General features: G+C 44.6%; 1 protein-coding gene across 1 annotated transcript; it reads right to left on the minus strand.

Annotated features, from left to right (window-relative positions):
• Positions 1 to 6,629: 6,629 nt before the first annotated feature.
• On the minus strand, positions 6,630 to 21,575 carry YIPF2 (Yip1 domain family member 2). Its single transcript, XM_040346459.1, has 8 exons — positions 21,468 to 21,575; positions 19,796 to 19,938; positions 16,896 to 16,976; positions 16,243 to 16,330; positions 14,185 to 14,301; positions 13,919 to 14,085; positions 11,176 to 11,358; positions 6,630 to 6,959 (listed from the first exon to the last, which is right to left on the minus strand). The coding sequence occupies exons 1-8, from the start codon at positions 21,496 to 21,498 to the stop codon at positions 6,864 to 6,866; spliced, it is 906 nt and encodes a 301-aa protein (XP_040202393.1). The 5' UTR covers positions 21,499 to 21,575; the 3' UTR covers positions 6,630 to 6,863.
• Positions 21,576 to 21,792: the final 217 nt, after the last annotated feature.

Raw genomic sequence — 21,792 nt, forward strand, 5'->3', positions numbered from 1 at the left:
TTATTCCATCGAATTTAAATGGGGCATAATTCTTGTTGCTGACACCAATGATGCACTATTCCTACAACTGACACCATCAATTCTTTCCATTAGCACCAACAATGGGGCACTAGTCCTCCCACTGTCACCAAATATATGGTATTATTTACTCCCACTGGACACCTGGACATTTTTTTTACTCCCAGTAGCCCTAGTCTGGCCCCCCTAAAGTCTGAAGGACCGTAAACTGGCCCTCTGTTTAGAAAGTTTGGAGACCCCTGCACTAGGTGAACCCTAACTCCTACAGCGCCCCCTGTGGTTAACTCTCAAACTGCAACTGTCATTTTCACAATAAACAATGCAATTTAAATGCATTTTTTGCTGTGAAAATGACAATGGTCCCAAAAATGTGTCAAAATTGTCCGAAGTGTCCACCATAATGTTGCAGTCACTAAACAAATCGCTGATCGCCGCCATTAGTAGTAAAAAAATAAAAATGCAATAAAACTATCCCCTATTTTGTAAACGCTATAAATTTTGCGCAAACCGACCGATAAACGATTATTGCGATTTTTTTTTTTTTTTTTTTTTTTTTTTTTACCAAAAATAGGTAGAATAATATGTATCGGCTTAAACTGGGGAATTTTTTTTTTTTATATATATATGTTTTTGGGGGATATTTATTATAGCAAAAAGTAAAAAATATTGCATTTTTTTTCAAAATTGTCGCTCTATTTTTGTTTATAGCGCAAAAAATAAATACCACCAAAAGAAAGCTCTATTTGTGGGGAAAAAAAGGATGCCAATTTTGTTTGGGAGCCACGTCCGCGCAATTGTCTGTTAAAGCGACGCAGTCCCGAACTGTAAAAACCCCTTGGGTCTTTAGGCAGCATATTGGTCCGGGGGTTAAGTGGTTAAATCAAATGTTTGGCAATGCGTCCCCATCCGTCCATATTGAATCGGGTGAGATCTGATGAAAACGGATCAGATCTCTCCATAACAGACAGCAGCGCTGGACAAGCCCCTCCCCGCTAAGTGAGCAGAGAGGGACCTGTCATCCATAAGATCGGTGGAGAGATTTCCTGCTGAGCTGACGGACTCTGTAGCGACGGAGTTGGCCTTGTCTGAATGAGGGCCTAAACCTTGACAATCAAACCTGGAATCGGATTGCTTGCTATGCACAGCTGTACCATTTTATGTGCTCCAGTTTTAGTATATCTCCCCTTATGAGTAAATGGTCACCCTGCTCCCAATAGTGGCACATCGGGAAGACTTCTGCATTGAGAAAGAAGGTTGAGACAAGCTAGGAGTTTATTAAGGTGGTTGTAAACCCTCGCATATACCCAGTTTCCATGGACAGTCCCTGGATTGAGGACACTGTCCCCGTACCAAGTCTGTCTCCAGTTTTGTCCCCGGATTGGATTTGAACAGGGGCTGGGGCAATTTCAAAGACAGTCGGTGTAGAATTAATAAAAATAATTCTGAGTTACACCCCCCCCCCCGCTCCACCGTTCCTACTAGCTTAGGGGGGTGTATATTTATCCATTATCTGTGCCCCTTTCTGATGACCATGTTCTGGTCGGAGCAGAAAGAATATTTCTTCAGTTTCGGGTGCATGCCCATTCAGCTTTGCTCGCATGATCTTCGGCCTTGGCTCAAGTCCCGGCCAGCCCGGAGAGTAAGACGTGACAGGCTGTGAGGTGGGCGGCGATGGCCCATGTCACGGATTGACGCTATTACTAGTAAAAAAAAAAAATATGTCCCTGGATTTCATTAAAAAAAATCTGGTCACCTTAGGGGGGGCTGTGGCACTGGGTGCAACATTTGGGGTGGCGGCGATGACATTCCGCACCAGTGAGTGTCACCCCCCCCTCGGCTCCGTCCTAATTTTGATCTGGGTCCCCTGCCATGATTAATTTCAGGCTAGCCCCTGGTGCTCTGGATTGGGCAAATAAGGGTCAAGTGCGGTGGCTTGTCTCCACTTAGCTGTGAGCCGTGGCTGTCTTCTCCGGACTGGATCCAATATCATTGTCCCATCGTGGCGGGCAGTGTGACAGTACAGATGCAAAAACAGGTAAGAGACTTCCCTTGTGAGTCGTAATGCTGGCCCAGGGGAGTGGACATGGTCTAGCAGAGCTCGGGGAGTGCAAAAAGCCGCTGGCTCCTGCCAATCACAGCCAGTGTGCCAATGAGGAGAGAGTGGTGGGTGGGACAGCCATGCTCAATGTGTGAATGGACAATGTACATTCTTAGGAGTGAGCCTGCTCGAGTGCCCCCCCCCCCCCCCATAGCAAGAGGCTTGCTGATGGGGGCATTCGTCAGGGTGGGGGACCCAAAAAGAGGATTGGGGGTGCTCGGTACAAAATAAATTGCACAGAGCAGGTAAGTATGTTTGTTGGTTTAAAAAAAAATGACAACCTTAAAGCGGATCTCCACTCTAAAGTGAAGTCCCGCTGATCGGAACCCTCCCCCCCTCCGGTGTCACATTTGACACCTTTCAGGGGGGAGGGGGACAGACAGGTATCTGCACCCACTTCTGGCCCTACGATACGGGCAAAGGACGGGTTTTTTCCTTCCTTCCCATCCGTCCCCCGTTGTATGCTGGGAACACTCGGCTCCCAGCACAAAGCGGGAGCCAATCGGCGGGCGCAGCGCGACTCGCGCATGCGCCGTAGGGAACCGGGCAGTGAAGCCGGAGCGCTTCACTTCCTGGTTCCCTCACCGAGGATGGAGGGGGGAGCAGCAGGGTGACGAGCGATCGGCTCGTCATCTGCTGCGATCAGCGCTGGACTCCAGGACAGGTAAGTGTCCTTATATTAAAAGTCAGCAGCTGCAGTATTTGTAGCTGCTGGCTTTTAATATATTTTTCCCGTGGCACATCCGCTTTAAAGTGTAAGTTCACCTGTACAGAAAGCCTGTCAGGTGACCTTACATTGGACCCCCCCTCCCCCGCTGCACCAGATTGCTGCGATCCCCCTCTGTCAGACATCGAAACGCTGTATCACCAGTCCCAGGATTGGAAACTACCCCCCCGTCCCCCGCTTTTTCTGAAAAGGTGAACTTACACTTTAGGAATCGCTTTAAAGCAAAGATGTACGGAAAAACAGAGGCTGCCATTTTCTCCAGTATTTGAAGTCCTAAAAGGTGGGACAAGGATGCAACCATTGAAGTTAGAGCATCTGGCCTACATACTTGTTGAGAGTCAGCAACTTCACCTTTCATCACATCCCGCTTGTAAGAAACACCTCTCTAGGGAACACTTAACCCCTTGAGCGCCCCCTAGTGTTAACCCCTTCCCTGCCAGTGACATTTATACAGTAATCTGCATTTTTTTTATAGCACTGATCGCTGTATAAACTGGTCCCAAAAAAGTGTCCGATCTGTCCACCACAATCTTGCTATTAAAAAAAAAAATAATAATTCGATCGCCATTACTAGTAAAAAATAAAATAAAAATAATAAAATGCCTTACATCTATCCCCTATTTTGTAGACACTGTAACTTGTGCATAAACTAATCACTAGATGCTTATTGCAATTTATTTTTTACCACCTCAATACAGGGCACTTTCACCCCCTTCCTGCCCAAGCCATTTTTTTTTAGCTTTCAATGCCGTCAAGGTTTGAATGACACTTGTGCAGTCATGCAACACTGTACTCAAATAAAAATTCCCCACAAATAGAGCTTTCTTTTGGTGGTATTTGATCACCTCTGCGGTTTTTATTTTTTGCGCTATAAACAAAAAGCTTAACCACTTAAAGCGGAGGTTCTGTGGGAAAACATTTTTTTTTTTTTAAGACTAATCTGCTGCTGTTCCTATAGTACTTTGTTTACTCACATGTGCCGTTCTTGCAGCCGCCAGGATCCTCGTTTCCCAGAAAAGAATATTTTATAAAATAGTATGATGGACATTGCCATCTTAATTGTGGGCGCTCTGAAGCCCTTCTGTTCTTTCTTCCGGGATGTGTGAATGCTAATCTCCCAGCATTCACTGCGTAATCCCGCGCATGCGCAGTGTTGACGGCAAGCCGCGCCGTCAACACTGCTCAGTTGCTATCACAACAGCCTTAATTACAATGGGGAAGATGTATCCGCCCTTATCACATGACGCGAGTCATGTGACCCGCGTCACGTGACAGCCCAGCTAGCGCGATACTACACGCTTAGCTATTTCGGATGATGTGCTCTGATTGGCCTGCACGTCACTCCCTGGAGACATACAATCAGCTTCCACAATGCACAGAGCCGTCGGGGAATATAGCGACACGCCCATTCCCCGATGGGATCAAAACCCGGAAGTAGAGGAGAGTAGAGGTAAGGGAGCATCGTGGAAAAAAAAATTCAACACTATCATGCTTAAATAGGGTTAAAGCTATGAATGCTGTAAACTTCATTTTGAGGGTGAACCTCCGCTTTAAGGACCCATTCACGCCGATATACGTCGGCAGAATGGCACGACTGGGCACAATCACGTACCTGTACATGTCTTTTTAAGCCCAGCCGTGGGGTCTCGAGCGTATCGCTGGCGACGCGCTCGCGACCCGGTCCGAAGCTCTGTGACTGCACCCCCGATTGCTGCCGGTGTCCCGCGATCGGTCACCTGAGCTGAAGAATGTAGAGAGGTGTGTGTAAACACACCTTCCCCGTTGTTTGTGTCAGTGATCGTCTGTTCCCCGATATAGGGAAAGACCATGACTGATGTCACACGTCTAGCCCAGCCCCCCTACAGTTAGAAACACATATGAGGTCACACTTAACTCCTACAGCGCCCCCTAGTGGTTAACTCCTAAACTGCAATTGACATTTTCACAGCAAACAGTGCCTTTTTATAGCACTTTTTGCTGTGAAAATGACAACGGTCCCAAAAAATTGTCCGATATAATGTCGCAGTCATGAAAAAATAAAATCGCTGATCGCCGCCATTAGTAGTGAAAAAGAAATATATATTAATAAAAAAAGCAATAAAACTATCCCCTATTTTGTAAACGCTATAAATTTTGCGCAAACCAATCGATAAACGCTTATTGCGATTTTTTTTTTTTTTACCAAAAATAGGTAGAAGAATACGTATCGGCCTAAACTGAGGAAATTTTTTTTTTATATATATATATTTTTGGGGATATTTATTATAGCAAAAAGTAAAAAATATTGAATTTTTTTCAAAATTGTCTCTCTATTTTTGTTTATAGCACAAAAAATAAAAACCGCAGAGGTGATCAAATACCACCAAAAGAAAGCTCTATTTGTGGGGGGAAAAAGGACGCCAATTTTGTTTGGGAGCCACGTCGCACGACCGCGCAATTGTCAGTTAAAGCGACGCAGTGCCGAATCGCAAAAAGGGGCCAGGTCTTTAACCTGCATAATGGTCCGGGTCTTAAAGTGGAGTTCCGGCCACAATTTCACTTTTTAAATATAAATACCCCTGTAATACACAAGCTTAATGTATTCTAGTAAAGTTAGTCTGTAAACGAAGGTCCGTTTTGTTAGGTTGTTACAGCATTTAGACACTTTATAAAATAGAAATTGACTGGGGCCATCTTAAGTGTGGGCATTATGAAGCCAGACTGTCGCTAGATGGCGCTTACGTTTGTATACGCAAGGAATATGCAAATGAGGAGTTACGCCGATTCAGACACGAACGACCGCCCGGCGTTTTTTTTTTTTACGTCGTTTGCGTTCGGCTTTTTTCGGCGTATAGTTACCCCTGCTATATGAGGGGTATGTGCGGCGTATCCTATGTTAAGTATGGCCGTCGTTCCCGCACCGAGTTTTGATTTTTTTTACGTGGTTCGCGAATACGGCTGGATGTAATTTACGTTCACGACGAAAGCATGACGAGTTGCCGACGTCATTTGGAGCATGCGCACTGGGATTCAGTCGCGGCCGGCGCGTGCGCAGTTTGTTCGGCGCGGGGACGCGCATCATTTAAATGATACACACCCCCTACCCGCCGAATTTGAATTCCGCCAGGTGGATTTACGCGATGCCGCCGCAACTTTACAGGCAAGTGCTTTGTGAATAAAGCACTTGCCTAAAAAACTTGCGGCGGCGTAACGTAAATGAGATCTAAAGATCCGCTTACCTAGCCCTATGTTTTTTCACCTAAATGCATCTGATTTTTAGTATCTGTATTTAGTAGCCTGTAAAGTATTGCACCCAAGATCAGCAGTTCTTCAGGCTCTTGCAGACTGTGTTCCCCCCGGCCGGACGCATTTCAATTTGTAACAGCAGGTGTGCAGATCTCAGAGGAGGAGTTGTGTGGGGATCAGAGGATTGGCTGTTCCATGTTCCCGAGGGTAATTTTAATCCGGTCTTCAGCCATCTTGATTGGCTGGAGAGGGATGATGTCACTTTGGCGCAGGCACTGTCCTGGAATATAAACATCTCAGTGTACTGTGAACAGGCAGAGAAGTGTATTTTATTGCAGAAGGAATGTTGATGTCTCTTTCAATAAATTGTTTATCATGTATTTCTTTTGCAATAAAGAACCTGCCTGTTCACAATTTTTAGTTTTCAGATACTGAAGTGTCTGGATAAACGGAAGTGAAAAAGTGGAGTTCAGCGGTAGCAGTCTACGTATGGTAGCAGGCACACAGATGGTGCAGTAAAGTGGTGCCAGCTTGTGTTGGAAGGGTCTTGCCAAGTGTAGATTTTATAGGAGAAAAAAAAAATGGTCTTTATTAATCAAACCTTAAATTATCTTCATCAGTAAAAGAATCATAACCAGTAAAAATAGAGAAATACATTTGTTGAGCCGTGTCTTCTGTGAGTAGTCACTCCAATGTTCTATACACAGTCTAAGAATAGGTGGTACAGTAGGCAGAGCTGGCTGCTGCAATGTACACACTCTGTCCATTGAATAGTCATTATAATCTGGGAGACGATCACATCTTCTGTGAAGTAGTGGGAGCTTTCGGCGTGGTGGAGGTTCCAACGGGTGATTCTGGACCGTGTTCTTCCACTCTTGGGAAAAAGTATGCCTGGAAAGACAGAAGGCGCCCATTATACAAAACGCTGCTGTACATTCCTTCCTGGAACTACAAACAGTTGCAATCCTGACCAAGAAATATAAACTTGATCATTAACCACTTCAGCCCTGGAAGATTGTCCCCTTTAAAGACTAGGCCATTTTTTGCGATACGGCACTGCGTCGCTTTAACTGATAATTGCACGGTTATTTTTTTTTTTTTTTTTTTTTTTTTTACCACAAATAGAGCTTTCTTTTGGTGCTATTTGATCACCTCTGCGGTTTTTGTTTTTTTTTCGCTCTAAAACCCCCCAAAAAAAAAGCAACAAAAAAATAAATAAAAAAGTCTTCATTAGTTTAGGCCAATATGTATTCTACATATTTTTGGTAAAAAAAAAAAAAAATTAAAACAAATTGCAATAAGCGTATATTGATTGATTTGCACAAAAGTCATAGGGCCAGATTCACAGAAGAAATACGCCGGAGTATCTACCGATACTCCGGCGTATTTTCAATTTTGCCGCGTCGTATCTTAATTTGTGATTCACAAACAAGATACGACGGCATTTGGCTAAGATCCGACAGGCGTACGGCTTTGTACGCCTTCGGATCTTAGGCTGCAATACTTCGGCCGCCGCTGGGTGGAGTTCGTGTCGTTTTCCAGCGTCGGGTATGCAAATTAGCTTTTACGGCGATCCACAAAGGTACTCGCGTGCGTTACGTTGTCGCAAGTCGTTTTTTCATGGCTTAACTTTAGAACAGCCATGTTAAAGTATGGCCGTCGTTCCCGCGTCGAATTTCAAATTATTATTTTTTTTTCCTAGGAAATCCGGAAAATACGTTACGCACGTCGCCGTTCAAACAATACGTCGGGGCGCCGTAATTTCGCACAAAGCACGTTGGGAAATTTCCTAACGGAGCATGCGCAGAACGTTCTGCGCGGGAATCAGGCACTTGCGCTGAAAACTTGCGGCGGTGTAACGTAAAGGCGATACGTTACGCCGCCGCGATTCTTTATGAATCTGGCCCATAGCGTCTACAAACTATGGGATAGATTTATTTTTTAAACTAGTAAACGCGGGGATCAGTGATTTTTAGCGGGACTGCGATGAACAGTTTGGACACTTTTGCCACATTTTTGGGGACTAGTGACATTTATACAGCGATTAGTGCTATAAAGAAAATGCACTGATTACTGTATAAAATGTCACTGGCAAAGAAGGGCCAACACTAATGGCGATCAAGGGGTAAGTGTGTTCCCTGGGAGATGTTTCCAACTGTGGGGGGAGGGGACTGAGAAGAGGAGAGAGATCGCTGTTCCTAATCACTAGGAATGGACAATCTCTCTGTACTCCCCTGTTAGAACGGGAATCTGTTTGTATACATTGACAGATCCCCATTCTGGCTCTCTGAGGAGCAGTCACAGGTGGGTGGGTGGCTGGCTGGCAGACATCGTATCGGTGCGCATCAGCTCCCTGCTGTGCAGTGGGCGCCTGCCCGCTATAGCTCTTAAAGGGAAAGACGTACCGCTGCGGTGATTCACGGGCAGAAGCCGACCTGCCGCAGTATATTGACTGCGGCTGGTCGGCAAGCGGTTAAAAGGGTTAGTTTACCTTTCTAAAAAACTGCAGATAAGCATCTCTGACTGAAGATGAATAATGCCCTTTTATAGGTGTAGGCCATTTACATACCTCATAAAGCCTGACTGGAAAAAACCCCAGGATGTTGCCAAGGTTCGAGAGCTCACTCCTGTGATGGTGGAGGTGAGCAGTAATGACTAGGCCTCACTTAGAAACGTCCTGGGAGTATTTCAGTCAGGCTTTATAAGGTATGTAATGGCCTACACCTATAGCAAGGGCATTGAGGCATATATTACCAGCACATCATGGATCTCTAAGATGGCGTCCAAAACTTTCATAAAGGAAGCCTCCCCACTTCTCTTATGACAGAGTCCCTTTAAAAATGGAGTGAGGTCACATGACCATCCTTGGTCTTTTCATCTTGCTTTACACAGGCCTGTGGGAGGAGTCAGTAACACCCACTCAACAGTGATTTACATTCTGCAAACACCATACATACTAGGGGTGCAACAGATCACAGTTGATCCGTGATCCGAACGGCTTCGGCCTAGCTCCGGAGCCTCCGCCGTAACATTAGGAAAGGCCGCGGCTTTGGCCTAGCTCCGGAGCCGCGGCCATCTTGGTACACCCGGCGGCGGCCCTCCTCTGTTTACACCCACAGAGGAGGAGCCCGCACTTGTGGGACACGCCGCTCGTCTGTCGGTACTAGCTGGGGGGGGGGGGTCACTGCACTGAGAGAAGGGGGGGTCACTGTACTGAGAGAAGGGGGGGTCACTGTACTGAGAGAAGGGGGGGTCACTGTACTGAGAGAAGGGGGGGTCACTGTACTGAGAGGAGGGGGGGGTCACTGTACTGAGAGGAGGGGGGGGTCACTGTACTGAGAGGAGGGGGGTGTCTCTGTACTAAGAGGAGGGGGGGGATGTCTGCACCGAGGGGGTAATGTGGATATTACAGTGGGGGAGATTTTTTGCCGATCCGAAAAATGATCCGATCCGTGACTCCTGATCCGAGGAACGATCCGAACCGTGAGTTTTTTGATCCGTTGCACCCCTAATATATACTTATCTAAACTAATGCCCGCAGCTTTACCTAGATTTGACCTGCAGAAGACCGTAAAGCCCATGCTATGTGATTGCAGCCCCGATCACAGTGCACAGCATAAGATACTAGTCCGAGTCCACCTCTATACCCCAAATACTCCCGAATAACACTGCACACACCATCATCTCATACAGAAAGTCCATTCTACCCATTGAGTCACACTGAGAGCAAGACATTTGTTTCAAAGCCCAGGAGAAGGTGTCATAGACAGTCTTGTGGGGCATCTGCAGGCAGGAAGTGTGCCGGCTCTAATACTCTTCAAATAAAGTTAGATGTACACAAGGGACGGGAAGACAACATCGTTTTTTCCCACCAACCAGAAATGTGAGGCTTGAATTCAACTTTAAGCTGGGGACTTACAGTACAATGTAGGGCCTCATTCACAAGGGCATACCAATCTGTGCAAAGGGCCATCTTCAGCCGCCTGGGATGCACAGGTCACCCGATGAAATCAATGCCAGATACCGACTGCACAGATCTTCACACATCACAGGGTGTGTATCCAACACACAGATCAGGATGCAGACAAACTGCGCTTTGATCCATGCATCAGACCCGAACTCCGGGATGTGTGTGGAGGTCTGTTCAGCCAGTACCACTGATTTCAACAGGATGCCTACTTGCCAGTGTACAAACATCTGTGCATCCCAGGCAGCTAAAGGATAGTCAGATCAATTTTGAAAGCGCAACATGTTGGGTATCCATTTACTTGGCGCAACATCATCTTTCATATTTTACAAAAAAGTGGGGTATATGTTTTTTTTTGTTTTGTTTTTTAGAAAAAATACAACTGCTGTGCAAATACTGTGACAAAAAGTTGCAACGATCTGCATTTTATTCCCTAGAGCATGGGTCTTCAAACTACGGCCCTCCAGTTGTTCAGGAACTACAATTCTCATCATGCCTAGTCATGTCTGTGAATGTCAGAGTGTTACAATGCCTCATGGGATGTGTAGTTCTACAACAGCTGGAGGGCCGTAGTTTGAGGATCCCTGCCCTAGAGTGTCTGCTAAAATGATATTATATACACAGTGGTACCTTGGATTACGATTTCTTCCAGAAGAATGCTTGTAATCCAAAAGCACTTGTATATCAAAGCGAGTTTCCCCATAGGAGTCAACAGAAACTCAGACAATGTGTTCCACAGTGACTGCTATTATATGCAGTACCGCATGTGGCCAGAGGTGGGGAGGCAACGGGAACAGAGTGTTTCTGAGTGTCTCCGGCGCACCCGCACCTCTGGCCAAATGCGGTACTGCACACCCCATTGGTTTGAATCCTGCTCATCTTGCAAGGCAACGCTTGCAAACCGAGTCAGATTTAAAAAAATTAAATAATAGCTCGTATTGCAAAACATTGGTAATCCGAGGCATTACTGCCAATCCGAGGTATTACTTCATTTAGTTAATCTTGTAAACAAAAAATGCCAGAAAAAGCCTGGTGGTTAAAACAATGTAAATCTGACTGAACAGAATTACACATCCTTGGACAAGTCAGGTCATTGACAGATGTGTACTCAGAATACTAGTTCTCTCGAAGTGTACGCACCTTGCAGCCCACAGGTAGCAGCACATGTAGAAGCACCATGCTTGTTACCATCCCTATAGCCACCATCTTGTTGTCTCTGCGGATGTGCGGCCAGAAAGCCAGAACAAGGACAAAAGCAGAAAGACACATGGCCAGCAGAAGAATGATCCAGCGGAATATTTCATATGGGACTACGCAGAGAAGCTAAAAAGGGAAAGAACAAATGTTGCATCATTATAATGGCTCTAACAACGTTTTATTTTTTTACTAAAGGACAGCATGAAACGTTACCTTGAACATCTCTAGAGTTAAAGATGTGCTAAAAAAATTAAATAAAGCTGTTTTTGACTTTGACAAGGTCTATATTGTAATGTTTAGATGACCGGGTTAAAGTAACTCTAAAACTGGAGCTCTTGTGGGATGTTCCCGGGTCTGCAGTGGTCAGGACCAGCCAAAAGTGGAAAACTGGTGAACCAGGAAAAAACGTTATGGCTCGTGGGGAAACAAAGGCTGACCTGTGTAGCCCAATCCAATAAACGAGTTACTGTAACTCAAATTGCTGAAAAGGTGTCAGAACGCACAGTGACTCAGTTTATTTTTTTTGCATACAAGGCTATGTAGCCGCAGAACGCTCAGGGTGCTCATACTAACCAGAGTCCACAGCTAAAAGCGCCTACAAAAAGGACATTTACATTCGAGCATCAGAACTGCGTCACTTACCTGGGAAACAGAAGGCACCAGGAATGCAATATGGGAAGAAGGAAAGCCGGCAGAGGCAGTGATTTGCTACTGACGGCTTGGTAAAACTTCCCAATATTATGTTAGCGTTTCCCAATATTATGGCTGATTGGTGTAAAAAGGAAGGAAGGAAGGAAGAAAGACAGAAAGAAGAAGAAAAGAAGGGAAAAGAAAGAAGAAAAAAAGAAAGAAGAAAAGAAAGAGGAGAAAGAAACAAAAAAAAAAAAAACAGAGAGAGAGAGAGAGAAAGGAGAGAATGAAAGAGAGGGGAAAGAAGAGAAAGGAGAGAATGAAAGAGAGGGGAAAGAAGAGAAAGGAGAGAATGAAAGAGAGAGAGAGAGAGAGAAGGAGAGAGAGAAGGAGAGAGAGAGAGAAGGAGAGAGAGAGAGAAGGAGAGAGAGAGAGAAGGAGAGAGAAGGAGAGAGAAGGAGAGAGAGAGAGAGAGAGAGAGAGAGAGAGAGAGAGAGAGAGAGAGAGAGAGAGAGAGAGAGAGAGAGAGAGAGAGAGAGAGAGAGAGAGAGAGAGAGAGAGAGAGAGAGAGAGAGAGAGAGAGAAAGAGAAAAACAAAAAAGTGGAAGAAAGGAGAGAAAAAAAAAAAAAAGAGAAAGAAATAGGAGGGGAGAAAGAGAGATAAAGAAATAGGAGGGGAGAAAGAGAATAAAGAAAGAGAGGGGAGAAAGAGGGAGAAAGAGAGAAAGAGAGGGGAGAAAGAGAGGGGAGAAAGAGAAAGAAAGAGGAGAAAGAAAAGAGGTGAAAGAAAAAGAAAGAGGTGAAAGAAAAAGAAAGAGGTGAAAGAAAAAGAAAGAGGTGAAAGAAAAAGAAAGAGGAGAAAGAAAGAGGAGAAAGAAAAAGAAAGAGGAGAAAGAAAAAAGAAAGAGGAGAAAGAAAAAAGAAAAAGAAGAAAAAAAAGAGAAAAAGAAGAAAAAAAAGAGAGAGAAAGAAAGAGAAAGAGAGAGAAAGAAAGAGAAAGAGAGAGAAAGAAAGAGAAAGAGAGAGAAAGAAAGAGAAAGAGAGAGAAAGAAAGAGAAAGAGAGAGAAAGAAAGAGAAAGAGAGAGAAAGAAAGAGAAAGAGAGAGAAAGAAAGAGAAAGAGAGAGAAAGAAAGAGAAAGAGAGAGAAAGAAAGAGAAAGAAAGAGAAAGAGAGAGAAAGAAAGAGAAAGAGAGAGAAAGAAAGAGAAAGAGAGAGAAAGAAAGAGAAAGAGAGAGAAAGAAAGAGAAAGAGGAGAAAGAAAGAGAAAGAGGAGAAAGAAAGAGAAAGAGAGAGAAAGAAAGAGAGAGAAAGAGAGAGAAAGAAAGAGAAAGAGAGAGAAAGAAAGAGAAAGAGGAGAAAGAAAGAGAAAGAGGAGAAAGAAAGAGAAAGAGGAGAAAGAAAGAGAAAGAGGAGAAAGAAAGAGAAAGAGGAGAAAGAAAGAGAAAGAAAGAGAAAGAGAGAAAGAAAGAGAAAGAGAGAGAAAGAAAGAGAAAGAAAGAGAAAGAGAGAGAAAGAAAGAGAGAGAAAGAAAGAGAAAGAGAGAGAAAGAAAGAGAAAGAAAGAGGAGAAAGAAAGAGAAAGAGGAGAAAGAAAGAGAAAGAGGAGAAAGAAAGAGAAAGAGGAGAAAGAAAGAGAAAGAGGAGAAAGAAAGAGAAAGAGGAGAAAGAAAGAAAGATGAGAAAGAAAGAGAAAGAGGAGAAAGAAAGAAAACAAAGAGGAGACAGAAAGAAAAGGAGGGGGGAAAGAAAGAGGGGAGAAAGAAATAAAGAAAAGAAAAATAAAATTAAAGAAAAAAAGGAGGGGAGAAAGAAAGCAAACAGAGAGAGAAGAAAGAAAGAAAGAAAGAGAGAAAGAAAAAAGAAAGAATAAAACAGAACAAGAGAAGAAAGAAAAGGGAGGAACGAGAGAGAAAGAAAGAAAAAAAAAAAGAAAAGAAAGATAAAAACAGAAGAGAGTGGAAGATGGGGAAAAATAAAGAAATAATCCAGAAAGAAAGCGAGAGTGTGAATAAAGCAGAGACCATGGATGTGACATTTCCTCTGTACGAATACTCACAGTAGAAGGAATGTATGCAGACAGCGAGTAGCCATAGACACACACAGTCTCCATGAAGCTGTAGGTCCCCACTGTTGGGATCACTCCTTTCCTCCACTGCAGAAATCCCCACAGACATAAGGGGACCAGCCAGGCATAACTGTATATGGCGATCCCAGCAACGGTCACTGTCACAGAATGAACAACACATCAGCCAGGTAGGTAGCAGAGAGACAACAATATACATAGATCAGTGACAGCCATCCTCACGTATTCATATTTCTCACCTTTGTGAAACTGGGCGCTGTAGTTGTAATCTGGTCTGCCATACATCTGGATAAAGGTGGCAAGGTTCCCCACCACTGTGACAGTGATAACAAGTGTGGCACAGATCCAGAAGGGCCCTGACAAACAGAGAGATGCTGGATAAAGGCCCGGAATAAAACACACATACAAAGTGTTTCATGTCTCTTTGGTGTTATTTTGTCTGTCTGCACTCTTCATGCGAGTCAACTTTAGGGAAAATAAATAAAAGATTTTTGGGAAAGTGCACAACTGAACTGTTACCTCTAACGATTGGCATCTGAGGTGAAGATCGGTGCTGTTTACTGTAAAAATTAGTTTTCTTATTCTTTTTTTTTTTGTAAGTAAATAACAAACATGTCATACTTACCTCCACTCTGCAGTTTGTTTTGCAAAGAGTGACCCCGATCCTCGTCTTCTGGGGTCCCTCTGTGGCTCCCAGCATCGTATAACCCTCTAAGAGAAGCGATATCCCGGTGGGGGGCAGTGGGTCACGAGTCCATCATTCGGCATCCATAGCCACCGAATGTAGGACTCGGCCCCGCCCCCCACGTCATTGGATTTGATTGACAGCAGCGGAAGCCAATGGCTGCACTGCTATCAATCTATCCAATCAAGAGCCTATCCAATCTCAACCCCTGGCAGAGGGGAAGAGCACGTCTCCGCCATGGGAAATTCCAGGGCTCAGGTGAGAAAAACCAATCACTAGTAAAGCCGGTCACTAGAAGAAGTTTTTTCATCAGGGATGCATTATTGTGAAAAAACACGGGGGTTTACAACCCTTAAATTACTCTTGTTGTGGCACTGCAAGTGATTGAGCCATTTACTCTCCCCTCCTACATTCACAAAAAAACTTGTATTTGTTTCCCCAAAGAATGCAAGGCGCTCTGTGAATGGAAAAGGTGAGATTCTGCCGTTTACCCACCCCTTCTTTTCACAGAACCCCTTGCATTTTCTGAAAGGATGCCAAAGCTTTTGCAAATGGATGAGGGGAGAGTGAACATAATCCTTTTTTTGTACTATAGCCAGAACTGTCATTCACAGAGGCATGATGGTGGGATGCAGCGGATCATTTTTACAGTAATCAGCTGCAAGCTGGGCCTAGGATTAGTGGTAATTATTTCAGTCATGCTGTTTATTTATTTTTTTACTGGAGTTCCACGTGCCCACCAAACAGTCATACGACGTTGTGGGCTTTAAGTGGCGATATCTGAATAATGGGTGCAGCTGCAGGCAACATTTTCGATATCAATTTTTTCAGCAGGCGATTCCCTGCAATATAAAAAGCAATCATAGCGTCTGTTCAGCTGCTTAATTGCTTTTACAGGCAATGGAAAGGAGCCCTCCGGTGCGTCTCCAGTCTCTCCCGTGTGATCGGGGGAACTGGAGAATGAAACCGTCTGCGGTTTACCATAGAGCTGACCAAAGGACCAGGCTGTCCCCAGCCATCTCTATGAACCTTGTAGGCCAGAAGTGACGTTATGTTGTAAACACTGACTTTTTTTTAGCTGGAAAGCCTGAGATCAATTTTCTTTTATTGATCTCAGGCTTTCCAGCATAGAGGAGAGATGTGGGGACTTGTAGACCCCCACGTCTCTCTGTAAAGAGGACCTGTCATGCCCTAATTATATTACAAGGGATATTTACATTCCTTGTAATAGGAATAAAAATGGTAAAAAAAAGTGTAAAAATAGAAAAAAAATTATAATAATATTATATATATATATATATATATATATATATATATATATATATATATATATATATATATATATATATATATATATATATATATATAGTATTTATCGGCATATAAAACGCACACCAAGTTTAGGAGGGAATATTACGTGTGACATAAAAAATTGCAATGACCGCCATTTTATTACCTAGGGTCTCTGCTAAAAAAACATATATAATGGTTGGGGGTTCTAAGTAACACTGATCATATATATATATATATATATATATATATATATATATATATATATATATATATAAAGAGTAATGGCAGAACTGGTCTGATTGGCAAGTTGTTACCTTACCATAAAGATCAGGATGATTCCGCAAATGATGTCTGACAAAATTCTTCCCAGGAACAGGCATGAAGGAAGCTCGGATCCTGTCCAGCACCTAAATCAAGAAACAACATCAGAGTCTGCAAGAAAAGTTACGGCCAAGCAAACTCTCAGAGTACCGGCAGAAAAACAGAAGAGGAGCCTCTCATCCTCATTCCCCTCCCTCCCTCATTCCCCTCTCACCACTTTCTCTCCCTCACCGCCCCGGGTATCAGTGCAAATGCGCCGATACCTGAAACCGATACCTCTTTCATCTGTCAGCGCGATTCCCCCACTTACAGATGAAATGTATACAAAATAATTTCGCAGGCAGTCATTAGCTGTTAAGGAGCGGGGCCGCCGCGTCCTTAACAACCAATGACGTTTCAGCTGGCAGTGGGGATTTCCCTTCTCTTCAGTGGACCTGCACTGGCGGATTTGCCTTTAGTAAATAAACCCCCCATGTTTTACTACACCAGGTGACACCACCCCCTAGTGACGCCACTGTTCCTAGTGCCACGGAAAGCCTTACATTGTGAGCCACCAGCACCAGGTGCCAAAACCCAGCATCCTACGCACCTTCCTGCAACATGTGAGTCTATCATGATGTGTTCTATTTTATCCAACTACATGTCCAATACCTGGTATGTGTCTACATCGAACAGGTCCTGATAGTACTGAAAGGTCCAGAAACCTGCGGATTTCTTCTGGGGTGAGAGGAGCTGCAGGGAGGGAAGATGAAAACAAACATGTATTTATGTTCAGGACACAGCATTCTATATCCAGCAATATGAAGGTATCTCTGTATACAATAGCACAGCGGGGGGAGATCGCTGTACTAACACAATTGACTTTAGTACAGTGATCTGTCAGTTTTTTTTTGTTTAGCCTGCTGGGTTGAACGGAAAAAAATAAATGTATAGTGCGTACCAATATTAAAACTTCCACTCACATTTGAAAGTGCTTAAATCCTGGCACCCAGCGTTTATAGCAGGTGATTAGATTATGGAGTAGCCGGACCAGGAACTTCCTGATGATGGCCCTGTGATTGGCCAAAACGTGTCAAGATTTTACTGCGTCATACCAGTGTGACAGCGATATTTGCGTGTACATCCTCGTGCAGGCATTCCTGTTCACATCAATTGGTATGCATCGGCTGCACAGACAAAGCTAATGCTCCCAATCTGACATCCATTAGAGTGCATAGGCCCTGAATGCAGACTGTTGGATTTGGGGCCATGCAGCCGCTGCATCCCAACTGCCATGAATGGGAATGCCTGTGTGGGGGATGCCTGGAATCAGCAAGTACCGATACTTTCTATCAAGTACTCCCCGATACCAAGTACCAATAATTAGTGGTGTGCTTTACTTCTATACAAAACGAATGGGCACAAACCATGCTGACCCCAGATCTCATATTTAAGAGGACCTGTCATGCTTTTTTCTATTACAAGGGATGTTTACATTCCTTGTAATAGGAATAAAAGTGGCCCATTTGTTTTTTTTAAACAGTGTAAAAATTAAAACAATAAATAAGAAAACCCCCAAAAAATGGTTTTTAAAAGCGCCCCATTCCGACGAGCTTGTGCGCAGAAGCGAATGCATATGTGAGTAGCGCCCTCATATGAAAACAGTGTTCAAACCGCACAAGTGAGGTATTGCCGCGATCGTTAGAATGAGAGCAATAATTCTAGCTCTAGACCTCCTCTGTAACTCAAAAGATGCAACCTATAGAATTTTTTAAACGTCGCCAATGGAGATTTTTAAGGGTAAAAGTTTGACGCCATTCCGCGAGCGGGCGCAATTTTGAAGCGTGACATGTTGTGTATCATTTTACTCGGCGTAACATTATCTTTCACAATATAAAAAAAATTGGGCTAACTTTACTAGGGTCTTATTTTTTTAATTCAAAAAAGGTCCTTAAGTGGTTAACCAGACACTGATAGAAGTCACAAGACTGCTCATGAGAAAAGGTTGTTAGCAGTTTATATTTACTAAAACTACAGCATTTCAATTTTCTGTGTACTGTGGGAGATGAGATATAGTAAATGCAGAGTCCTGGGTTTAGTAACACTTTAATGGGACCATTCACGTAGCTGTGTCTGGCAGAGGAATGGTGCCATTAAAGAAGATTTTATTTGGTAAAAACAATATTAAAACTTCCACTCACATTTGAAAGTGCTTAAATCCTGGCACCCGGCATTTATAGCAGGTGATTAGATTATGGAGTAGTCGGACCAGGAACTTCCTGATGATGGCCCTGTGATTGGCCAAAACGCGTCAAGATTTTACTGCGTCATACTTCCGCCCATACGCACATCCAGGAATCGACCCGAACGCAGAGAGCGGTGTCTTCTATGATTGGGCCAATTACCCCATAATCGTCTTTAACCACTTCCCGCCCGGTCAATTGTATATTCATGTCCGGGAAGTGGTTGTGTTATCCTGACTGGACGTCTATTGACGTCCAGCAGGATAATTTAGGGGCGCGCAGCGCGGCGATCGGTGATGTGGTGTGTCAGTCTGACTCCCTGCATCTCCGATCTCGGTAAAGAGCCTCCAGCGGAGGCTCTTTACCACGAGATCAGCCGTGTCTAATCACGATGTAAACAGGAAGAGCCGTTAAGCCAGGACCCAATAAAGCAATAAGGCAACAATAAAAAAAATGAGCACAATAGATGTCAATCAGTGCCCACAAATGGGCACTGACTGGCAACATGGGCACTGACTGAAGTGATTCCCAACAATGCCATCAGTGCCACCCCTCAGTGTCCATCAGTGCCACCCCTCAGTGCCCATCCATGCCCAGTGCCCAGCTATCAGTGCCCATCTGTGCCACCCATAAGTGCCCATCAGTGCCGCAATGATGATTTATTTTTGTCATTTCCATTCATCTACATGAGGCATTTGTCTGCATGAGACATCAGCCAACAGACATCCACAGGGGTATCCCCACACACTTGAAAGATCACACTAGAGATAGGTGGTCAATTCATAGGGGTGAGTGCAAATCCATGTGGGGCACCCAGTCTGAGCACATCTGCACAGGGATACGTTATTAGGCACGAGCACCTTATAGCATCACTTATTGGGACTGTTTAAGATAAAGATGTATGTACGTATGTGTGTGTGTATGTATGTATGTATGTATGTGTGTATGTGTGTATGTGTGTATTCAAATACCTACACTAAGCACAGCAAATTGTTTTTATATTGTTTATTGCTTTTTAGGATTTTTTTAGTGCAGCTGGTGCATGGTTGAACAACCTATTTGCATCCATAGGCGCTGGGGTTTAAACTTTTCTTTGTCAAAGAGGGACTTTGCAATTTATCTGATCACACTTTATAACACTCAGGAGTAAAAGGAAATTGCCATCATGAAAACTGAGGCAGCAGACTTAGTGAAAATAAATATTTGTGTCAGTCTCAAAACTTTTGGCCACGGCTGTATATTTATTATTTACGCACACACTTGAAGAAGCCAGATTCCATAGCGGAGATACTAGCACAGAAAAGGGTGCTCAGTGGGGACTGCAGTTACCTCGGTCTGGTCGGTCTCGCCCTCTTCTCCCTCGCTGTCGTCTCCCATGGGCAGTGTGGCATGCTGCGGCTTTGTCTCCTCATTGGCACTCTTGGTTGTGGCAGTCGGGTTCTCAGACAGGAGGACGGCAGCTTCTTCAAACTCTAGACAGAGAGAGCAAAGAGAACTCAAACAGAAATTCCACATAACAAGTGCAACCAATCCAATTGGTCCCCAACCGGAGAGACATGGTGGTCTCTAACCGGACAGACGCGGAGGTCTCTAACCGGACAGACGCGGAGGTCTCTAACCGGACAGACGCGGAGGTCTCTAACCGGACAGACGCGGAGGTCTCTAACCGGACAGACGCGGTGGTCACTAACTGGAGAGAGATACAGTGGTCTCTAACTGGAGAGAGACACAGTGGTCTCTAACTGGAGAGAGACACAGTGGTCTCTAACTGGAGAGAGATACAGTGGTCTCTAACTGGAGAGAGACACAGTGGTCTCTAACTGGAGAGAGACACAGTGGTCTCTAACTGGAGAGAGACACAGTGGTCTCTAACTGGAGAGAGACACAGTGGTCTCTAACTGGAGAGAGACACAGTGGTTTCTAACTGGAGAGAGACACAGTGGTCTCTAACTGGATATATACAATGGTCTCTAACTGGAGAGAGACACAGTGGTCTCTAACTGGAGAGAGACACAGTGGTCTCTAACTGGAGAGAGACACAGTGGTCTCTAACTGGAGAGAGACACAGTGGTCTCTAACTGGAGAGAGACACAGTGGTCTCTAACTGGAGAGAGACACAGTGGTCTCTAACTGGAGAGAGACACAGTGGTCTCTAACTGGAGAGAGATACAGTGGTCTCTATTTGGAGAGAGACACAGTGGTCTCTAACTGGAGAGAGACACAGTGGTCTCTAACTGGAGAGAGACACAGTGGTCTCTAACTGGAGATATACAATGGTCTCTAACTGGAGATATACAATGGTCTCTAACTGGAGAGAGACACAGTGGTCTCTAACTGGAGAGAGACACAGTGGTCTCTAACTGGAGATATACAATGGTCTCTAACTGGAGATATACAGTGGTCTCTAACTGCAGAGATTGATTGGACCCCAACTGGAGAGATCGATTGGTCCCCAACTGGAGAGATCGATTGGTCCCTAACCAAGGAGATCCAATGGTCCCTTTCCCAAGAGATCCTTTGGGTGTTCCCGGATTACGGACACAAGGCTGTGATTGGACGAGGAGCAAAGAAACAATCCCAGAGCCACCAAACCAATAGAAGATATAGCGTGCCGCCATGACAGACGGACGCGGTTGGTCGGTTAGTTGGGCGTTTCACTTTTTTAGAATTTGGGAGAAGGAATACGATGGTCATCACCGGACCAAAGAGCTACAAACCCGTCTTCCGTCTCACACATGTGGGAACTCAGCAACTAACATTTTCCGGTGACCCCCCAGCAAGCCCCAGAAGAATGGGCGGAGGGTTCTCTATAATATATTAGTTTGGTGGGAATACCCCCTCTGTGTTTGTGTACAGAGCGCCCCTTTAATCCTTCCCCCCTGTTTATGGTGTGTGCCCCCCTTTAACAAGTCCCCCTGTATGTAGGTGATGAATATCCAGATCTGTAGTTCCCACCACACAGAGGTGTCATCCTCATCGCTGTCTCTATGGGGATTATTACCTTGGAACTGGAGCTGGTCGGGGGCCGCCATGTCAGCTGAGGGACATCTCACCGGTCACGTGACGACCCTCCTGAGCTCCGCCCCCTGCCACTTCACCGCCGCGTCACCACTGTCCTGGACTGTACCACCGTCCGGGGGGCGATTCCGTTCCTGGTCTCAGAGCGTGATTGTGAACGCCCTGCCACGTTACACATTATTATTATATATTATGATGGGTGATATTTAAGCTCTTACACTTACAACAACGGGGTTTTCCCCAATAAAGCATGTGCCCGCCCCCCCCCCCACAGAGAGGAAGTGGCATAGCCCTCCCGAACTTTATTC

This window comes from Rana temporaria, chromosome 3 (genome assembly GCF_905171775.1).
Source record: "Rana temporaria chromosome 3, aRanTem1.1, whole genome shotgun sequence".
Lineage (NCBI taxonomy): Eukaryota > Metazoa > Chordata > Amphibia > Anura > Ranidae > Rana > Rana temporaria.